Consider the following 9,383-nt stretch of genomic DNA (forward strand, 5'->3'; position numbering starts at 1 on the left):
TAATGTTGGCTGTTGGTTTTGCATAATGCCCTTTATTATGTTGAGGAATGTCCCTTCTATTCCTATTTTGCTGAGAGTCTTGATCTGGAGTGGGTGTTGCATTTTATCAAATGCCTTTTCTGTATCAATTGATATGATCATGTGGTTCTTTTCCTTTGCTTTATTTATGTTGTGGATGATGCTGATTGTTTTTCTAATGTTGAACTATCCCTGCCTACCTTATATGAACCCCACTTGATCATGATGAATGATTTTCTTGATAAGTTGTTGGCTAGGATTTTGTTGAAGATTTTTATATCTATATTCATGAGGGATATTTGTCTGTAGTTTTCCTTTTGAGTGATGTCTTTTCCTGATTTTGGAGACCCAGTATATCTTGACACCCTTCCCGCCACATAATTCCAAGTATGCTCATAGTTGCCAGTTATTATCTACCCACTGTGGGCTACTACTGACCTCATGTCATCTCTACATGAATACTCCATCTTCCATTTGCATTGAAAATATATAATGCTGAAACAATATAATGCTAATCTTTCTGAACAGCACTTGTACCCGTTTATTAAATAGTGTGTTTGTTAAATATTCGTGCCTATCTTAGGGAACAAGATATCCTTGGTACCAAGCTATAAGGTGTGGGTACAAAGTAGAAGTATACTCCTCCCTCTTGACTGTCTCATCCAACTTGTTATATTTATGACAAGAGTGCAAAAAGAAATATCTATTATCCTAATATTTTGCACATGTGTTGCAGTAATGAATGCTGAAGTACAAAAAAGCAAGCATGATATGACGTTGGCTGTGATAGTTAAGGTTATTTTTTAATTTGCCAGGGCCATGATTCTCAATATTTAGTGTTCAGGCATTGAATTTGAATTTCACCTTAGTTCAAGTCATTCATAGTAATCAATCTTTAACCATGTTATACTTATTTGAAGGTCTTAGGAATTTTAAATTGCTTACCTGGAACTCAGAATATTTAATACATTTTTTCCAGCTTTCTTACTATATGGATAAGTTTGAAGAATTCCAGACTACCATGGCAAAAAGCAATGAACTTTTTACAACCTTCAGGCAGGAAATGGAAAAGGTATTTACCTATTCTATAGAGTATTAAACAGTGTAAAATAAAATTTAAAAACCAGTGCTTAAATTTAAAAGTAGAAAAATATTTAGGGTATTTAAGTGCAGAATGTGAGATAAAGAACCATTTTAAAGGACAAAATTATCTGCCTTTTCTCAAGAGAAAAGTGTGGCTCTCTATGACTTTTTAATTCAGATTGGGTTGGAAAATTTAACTTAGTCATTTGGAGCACAGACTAAGGAATGGAGCTCTGTTACTTGAACATGTACTTTTCTTGGAGAAAATTACTCATCTTGATTTTTTTCCCTCTTGAAATAGAGGATTTTTGAAAATAGAGCAAAGCTGGGGTGATAAATAAAATAATGCCTCACATTTTATAAGCATTTAGTAGTTGGTAGTCATGATTATTACTAGATTTTATGTACTAGTCAAATGTTATGTTTGAGAGAGAACGTAAAGAGCCCTGATGGTGCAGTGGTTAAAATACTCGGCTGCTAACGAGAAGCTTAGCAGTTCAGACCTGCTGTCAACCCTGTGGAAGAAAGATAGGGCAGTCTTCTTCAAAGAATACATGGTTGGAAACCCTGTGGGACAATTCTACTCTTTTCTGTAGGGCCACTGTGAGTTGGAATGAACTCAAGTGGCAGTGAGTTTTTTCTTGAGAGAGTATGTACTCTGTAGTTGAATTTCTTGAGGTAATTTCACTCTAGTTATTTAATGTATGATCATGCAAAGTTAATTAACCTTTTGTTCTGTTCCTTCATGTTAAAAGAGGGTAAGGAAAATTTCTGCGCTTCATAAAATAGAGTGTTTTAGTGACTGACAAATGTTTAAGTACTCAAATTACTACCTTCTGGTATTTTTTGATCTACTAATCTAAAGAATTCAGTTCACAGCAGATTCTTTCTGCTAGTCCTTTCACTTGAGACTGTAGTTTCAGGAGGAAATGTTAAATATAGAATTTAAAAGGAGCACAAGCTTATGGAGGGGAACTCACAGAGAGGAACTGTCAGTCAACACATAACACACAACACACAACCTAGCTCTTTCATGACCTCTTCTATATAGTCTTTGTTCCCATTAGCCTTGTATTAGTTTTTCATCTGTAGTATCTTTATCTCATGGCTTAGTGGCCTTTTACACTGAACAAAGCTGATGCATAGTCAAAAATATGTAAAGGAATACTGAATATTGATTCCTGTGCACAGGTTAGTGATATTCCTCTTATGTGGGGACCCACTTTATCTTGGGCAAAATCCAAAGAAAAGCAGTCTTGTGAGTAATAAGGATAAATGAGACTAAAAATTACTTAAGTTTACATTTTCAGTCATTAATAGAATCTTACATAATTAGGCTGAAACTATTGTGGCCTCAGATTCTTAGTGTTTGGGGAGCCAAAAATTGCTATCCTTCCAAAAATCTGATGAAATTTAGTTCAGTGTAACATTTCTCTAGAATACTCATTGATATGGGCATATTTTCATAGAACTTAAAGGAAGGAATGATTGTTTCTTGCTACACCCACTTATGGTAAAAGACTACACTCCACCCTTAACAGAATTCAGAGTGTTGTGTCTGATAGCTTCCTCCCTGAATGCTTTTTTTGAAACTGAGATGGTAAATTTCCTTTTTGCATAATATGTAGCCTCAGTTACAGTTCCTATTACTGCCACCTTAGGGGCTTCAAAGATAAGCCAGAGGTATATGGAATAATGGGATGTGTGGAAGGAACATTAAACAAATGTTTTTATTTTTGAGGTAGGACAGTAAGTGGAAAAGAGCTACTTTTCAAGTTAATACAGTTTTGTGTTTTCAGTTAACATTCGCAAAGTAAGTTTGGTTCCTATTTAACAATTATTACTCATATTATTCAGAGACATTAGTGAAATTTTTCACAATGTTTTAACATTCTCATTAATTGCCTTGCAGATCTTTTGCTTCCAGTAATCTTGTTTTTTGTTTCCTTAACTTTTCATCTTTGCTTCAGTATAATTGTTGACCATTTGGTCTCATATAGATGGTGTTATTCTTTATTGTATGAACCGATCTGTTATTTAGGTCAAAGATACCCTTAGGAAGTAGTTTTGGTTGAAGGTTTATGGGGTATCCCAGAGCAGTCACCTCACATAGTCTTCTCGTCTCATTTAGTGTAGGTATTCCGGACCTTTTAAGAATTGGGATTCTGTTGCACATTTTCCTTCCATTCTATCAGGGTCTATTTATTGGCACATTTTCCTCCCATTCTATCCGAGTTTATTTATTGCGGACAGTCAGTAGTGGTAGTGAGCCATCAACCATGGTTCATGTAGACTATTAGTGATGTGGACTAGTTTGTTGTCTTGAGTCTTTGGGTTGCTTCTTTCTCTTTGCTGTGACCAAGACGAGCAATCTAACATGGAACAGTTGGTCTCCTCTTGGTCAGAAGAAGAGACCAACTTTTGCATGTTAGATGGCTACACAGCTATTGTTCTTAAAGACGTATGTAACTGTCAGCTAATTGAGGTATATGGAATAATGGGATGTGTGGAAGGAACATTAAACAAATGTTTTTATTTTTGAGGTGGGACAGTAAGTGGAATTTAGAATTGAAGTTTGCAATTGTGTTGATTCACAGATGACAAAGAAAATTAAAAAGTTGGAAAAAGAAACTATATTATGGCGCTCCAAGTGGGAAAATAACAATAAAATACTTCTGCAAATGGCTGAAGAGGTGAGATAATTTTATTTGACTAAATAATGGGTACTCCTTTAAATTTAATTTCTTGCAGTTATTAGTTCAGGTTTGTGTTTTGGACAGGTAAAAAGTTTCTAGATTTTGTTTTATTTTACAGCACACTTAGTTTGCATAGATTCTGGTTGTTAAAACTAGTACACTGCTCCAGCTTCAGTTCTCTGATATTTTCTGATCTTTTAAGTCTGGGGTGGGACAGATTTTGCATTTCTGCCAGTTATCTAGGTGATGCTGGGTGCTTCTGGTTCAGAGACCACAACTTTTTGAGCCACTGGAGCTTGGGTGGCATAGAGCCTAAGGCATTTGACTGCTTCCTTGAAGGCTAGTGATTCAAACCCACCAGCCACTCCTCAGAAAGAAGATTGGGAAATATACTTCTATAGAGATACTGTATTGGAAACCCAAGGAGGGTCGCTATGAGTTTGATTCTACTCAACGGCAGTGAGTTTGGTTTTAGTGCTGTATAGAGTGAAGCTCTGGTTGTGCAGTGCATAAGGCATGTGACTGCTAACCAAATAGTTAAACCCACCAGCCGAGAGGAAGATGAGGCCATATACTTCCATAAAGATTTTTACAGCCTTTGAAACCTAATGGGGGTTGCCATGAGTCAGAATTGACTTGATGGCAGTGAGTTTGGTTTGGGGTTTTTTGGGTTCTACATAAAAGATAATTCTATTCTGATTTCCCCAAGGGAAATAACACAAACTAAAAACTGAGTTGCTTTGCTTCCTTTACTTACTCTTTCCCTAGAGATAACAAAATACTTTTTGTCATGTTTGCCATGAGTAAAGCCTGATGTGTTTCATCAGAATTACTAGATTTCTTGCTTTCAGAAACTTGTTAAGTCTAGTTTATATTATTTTGGAAGACAAAATTGTGGGGAATATATATTACTCTCTTCTCAAAATTGATAGAAGGGAATAGAACTCCATGTGAAAGTACACCTCTTCCTCACTCATTGATCCTTTCATTATGTAACATTTTGAATTTATGACAATATGAAAAAAGATCATCAGTTCTTTATTTTGCTCATTTATGACTACATTTGGCATGAACGAATGCAAACATGGGAGGCAAGCATAACACTGGCTGTGATGGTTAAAGGGCTTAACTGGCCCATGATTCTTAGTGTGACAGTCAGTGTTCTAATTTGACAATTACATAATGTCATCCTCCCCTTTTCTCATAATGCTGATTTTTACATACTGATATGGTCTTTAGAACCTAACCCATATTGATTAAGGGAGGAGTCAGTGTATAGATTTCTCTTAAGTAACTCTTATTACTGACATTTTAAATTCAGATCGTTAACTTCCTTAATATTACATCAATCAAATGTTTCTTAAAATCAGGAAGTAGAATTTGTTTAAAGAAACACAGAATTTCATTTTGTTGCATTGTTCTAGAATGAGTTGTTTATATATCATTTGATGTCATTGAAAAGCTAAAACCGTTTTCAGAATGACTCATTACTTACTTTTATATACAAGAACCTAATTTGTATTTAATGAGGTTACTGAAATCTTGTCCTTTTTTGTTTTCTTACAGAAAGCTATTCGTGATAAAGGGTACAAGGCCCTTCAGATAAAAGTAGAACGGCTAGAGAAGCTGTGCAGCGCTCTTCAAGTGGAAAGAGATGAGCTCAGTGAGAAGGTGGAAGTCCTTAAGGAGCAGGTCTCTGTAAAAACAGCACATGTACAATTAGCAGTGCCTAGGTTACAGTCATGTATTGTTCTTGATTCTGATGAGGAGCTCAGTAGTTCCTCTGAAAAAGATATAGGACACCAGCTGGAGGTGGGCCTCAAGGCACCAAATGAAATAAAACATCACTCAGAAGACCCTGTTCACAGGATTTCTTCTAAACACTGAATCAGTTAACTAAAATGAAGCGTGATAACTATTTTGAGACACTTACTTTGTGTATAACTATGTAAGTAACAACTGTTGCTTTTGTGGTAAGTTTTGTCTTAACTTTTTCTACCATATCTGCATTTTCTTAGAACCACCAGAGTTGGATGGTACACAAGGCCTCTTAACAGTTTTACTTTGTTTTAATCTGTACATTTGCCCTACTGTGTTGCACATTTTCCTTACTTTCCTCTCCTTTTGGAATTCAATTTATTGCCTTGTGTTTTTAGTGTCCTTTTCCTGCCTTCATCATCTTGTCCCCTGCTCCTTGCATGTAGTTATCATAAAATGAGGCTTTGTTCTGATAATGAATGGTTTTTTGATGTGAGAACAAATGCTAATTTAAATGCTCTGGCCCATCAGTATAATTCAAAAAGAAAAAGTATGAACATGATTAGTTTCGTCCAATAACCCACTTGAATGCCAAGTAAAAATAAATACAGTATTGATCAGAGACAAGCACAGCATATTTGCATCAAATTAGACTTTTTATAATGTTTATATCACTTGACAAATTGTGATGACCTCAACTCTCAAATCACTCAAGCGGGATATATAGTATATATGAAGATGGCCCTTACAAATAAAGTTTATTTAAGCAAGTCATTGGACAAACAGGCTTAATGTTTATGAGACTAAAAATGTTACTGTTTTGTTTTTGGATTATAATCAGTGTTTAAGGAAAATAAGTATCTAGACACCTGCACTTGGAATTCATTTATTTTCTTTAGTTTAATGATAGTTTAATGTTTCTGTAGTCCTATGACATTCTCGGAAGGAAGGTTGGGCAATCCTACTTCAGTAGTGATACTGCCTCGGAAACCCAAGGAGGGGTCCCATGAGTCGGGGCCGACTCCACAGCACATAACAACAACAACAACATGACATTCGTAGATGGTACAAAAGGTTAATATGCTAGGCTGCTAATGAAAAGTTTGGAGCTTCGAATCTATGCAGAATCACCTCAGAAGAAAGTCTTGGTTTTGTACCTGTGAAAAAATAACTATTAAAAACCGTAAGGTGCTCAGTTCTATTCTGAGGGCGTAGGAGGTTCCCTGAGTCAGAACTGACTTGACAGCATCTGATTGGGTCATTACAGTCATGATTTAAAATAGGTTGAAAATATTGCAAATTATCTAGTGGATAAGAAAAAGGAGTAAGAGATTACTTGAAAGTTTCCATCAGGGGCCAGAAAGTAGACGAAAAGAAATTAACATGAAATTCGAAAATTTTATTTAAGTACTGTGCCAGAATAAGCAAAGCTAAATCTCCCCAGAAACAGTTTTTCACAAGTAACACCTTTAGCTATGAAATGAAATACTAGACTCACTTTCTTAAGGTGACATCAAAGTATACATTAGAAATAATACCTATCTTAATAGCAGTTATCTATATATTAAGATAGAAATAATATCTATCTTAATAGCGTAAGAACTCTGGATGTAAGCTCTTAACTTTTTTTTTTTAAGCCAGTTGGGTATGCCACTGTATTTCTTAGTGGTAATTGTTCTGTGTAGAAGATAGATGTTGGGATGCTGTACTTAGCCTGCTGGGTTTTTTTTTTTTTTTTGGCAGGGGAAGGGATGGGGAATTAAGTTAGATATTACTATGTGGAATAATATAAAAAGGTATGGATTTTGTTTGGGGTACTGTTGATTTTCTTTCAGAATATTTTCCGTGTTACCAAGTGAAAAATAAGAACCAATGAGACCTTTTAAGAAGGCTTTCCTCTTAAACAGCCATTCCTCACCAGACCAATGTTGTAGCTTTGTGGTGTGGACAGTATGTCTTGTATGGACATGATTTCACACTGAAGCCTACACTAGCTACTTTTGGCTAAATAGCATTGCTGGAACACAGCCAAGCCTATCATTTATGGATCGTTTATGCATTGTTTGTTACTATTTCTGCAGTACTCTGCAGAGCTTAAAAACTAAACAAACAAGCTCACTGCCATTGAACAGAAAGAGCCAAGCAAGTGTAATTGAGAACACTGTAGCTGGCCCAGGAAAACTTTAAATGTTGCATTTATTTTAATTTCATTTGTTGTATCAGCATGGAATACTTTGGAGTTACAATATCTGTAGTGATAGTAGACACCAAGTGGTACAGAAAGTTGGATCTTAAATGGCAGAGCATCAGATTTATAGTAATACATTTCTGATCTTCAAATAAACTTTCATTTTTTTTTGACATAACTGTTAAATTGGTTATTACAGTTCAGTTCTCAGGTGTTGCAGACCTACCTCTTTCATATTGTAAACAAAAATAATTGTGAAAAGTTTCCAGTGTTAAACACGCTGTTTATTTTCACAGTCCATGTCTTTCAAGAAGACAAATATAAGAAACAGTCTTGTTTGTCTTTCAGATATTTTGTATATATTTTTGACCAATGTGAATCTGATTTTATCTGCTCAGATCTGTTAATGATTAAATAAATACACTATAATTTTACAGCTACTGAGTGTTTTTTTATAAACAGTATAACTTGAATTTATGATAACAATTCAGTCAAAAGATTTTTTGTTGATACCTAGCTTCTTAGGTGTTAAAAGATAGTTAATTATACAATTCAGACAATGTGGGGTCCCACACTGGTGGAACAAAAGTTTCATTTTATGAGGCCACAGTGTTAACATATGTTCTGCCTTTAAATGGATGATTCTAGAAAATCTACAGTTTTGCTTTTATGTAAAAAATATCTCCAGTTTCAACTAGTCTTAGCATATCCAGGTTTACTTAGCAATATGAAATAAAGAACTGAGTAGATACTGATAGCGAGGGATAATTTGTTTATACAATATAAATTTTTATTATTGATTGTTTTAAGACAAACTTCAGGTTTTTTCAGTCCTATATAAGCGAGCTTTTTCTCCAGCAGAATAGTTAGAGAGAAAATGAATGTACTTAAACGTACTTAGTTAAGTCACATGATAAGGTAGATATTGACAGTTGCAGAATATAAGGATAGAGATTCAACAATCTGTTTCTCCACTAAAATAAACTGAAACCAAACCAAATTCACTGTCATTGAGTCAGTTCTGACTCAACAACCCTCATTGGATTTCCAAAGCTTTAAATCTTCATGGAAGCAGACTGCACACGTCTTCTGCAGAGCAGCTGGTAGATTTGAACCACTGATCACTTAGTTAGCAGCCACATGCCTTTACCACTACACCACCACAGCTCCTTAAAATATCCATGGACTAGCACTCTAGCAGCTAATCAAATGTCCTTCAGTGGCACAGATACTTTGCACTTGACTACTAAAGATTCGCAGTTCAAACCCACCCATGAGTGCAATGGGAGAAAGCCCTGACAATCTATTTCCATAAAGATTACAGCCAAGAAAATCCTGTGATTCTGGGGTCACCATGAGTTAGCAATAGATTTGGTGTGTGGTTTTTGAGGGTAATCAAATCTTTCAATATACCACAATAGAATGAAAGATAGGAACCACACAATCATGTCAATTGATGGCAGAAAAAGAAGTTGACAAAACCCAACTCTTTGATTAAAAAAAAAAAACACTCCCAAACTAGGAATACCAGGGAATTTTCTTAACATACGAAGGCTGGCAGTTCAAATCCACCAGCCACTCCTCGGAAGGAAGATGGGGCAATCTACTTCCGTAGTGATACTGCCTCGGAAACCCAAGGA

General features: G+C 35.4%; 1 protein-coding gene across 1 annotated transcript in view; it reads left to right on the forward strand.

Moving 5' to 3' along the window:
- The window catches only part of LOC103211367 (gamma-taxilin-like), a 121,579-nt gene extending 115,895 nt beyond the window's left edge, over nt 1-5,684 (forward strand). The window contains exons 8-10 of the mRNA XM_007957317.2: nt 998-1,090; nt 3,699-3,794; nt 5,364-5,684. Of these exons, the coding sequence (XP_007955508.2) occupies nt 998-1,090; nt 3,699-3,794; nt 5,364-5,684 (510 nt within the window). The remainder of the gene's footprint in view (nt 1-997; nt 1,091-3,698; nt 3,795-5,363) is intronic.
- Nucleotides 5,685-9,383: the final 3,699 nt, after the last annotated feature.

This window comes from Orycteropus afer, unplaced genomic scaffold (assembly GCF_000298275.1).
Source record: "Orycteropus afer afer isolate SDZICR_OR568_19922 unplaced genomic scaffold, OryAfe1.0 scaffold00727, whole genome shotgun sequence".
Classification (NCBI taxonomy): Eukaryota; Metazoa; Chordata; class Mammalia; order Tubulidentata; family Orycteropodidae; genus Orycteropus; species Orycteropus afer.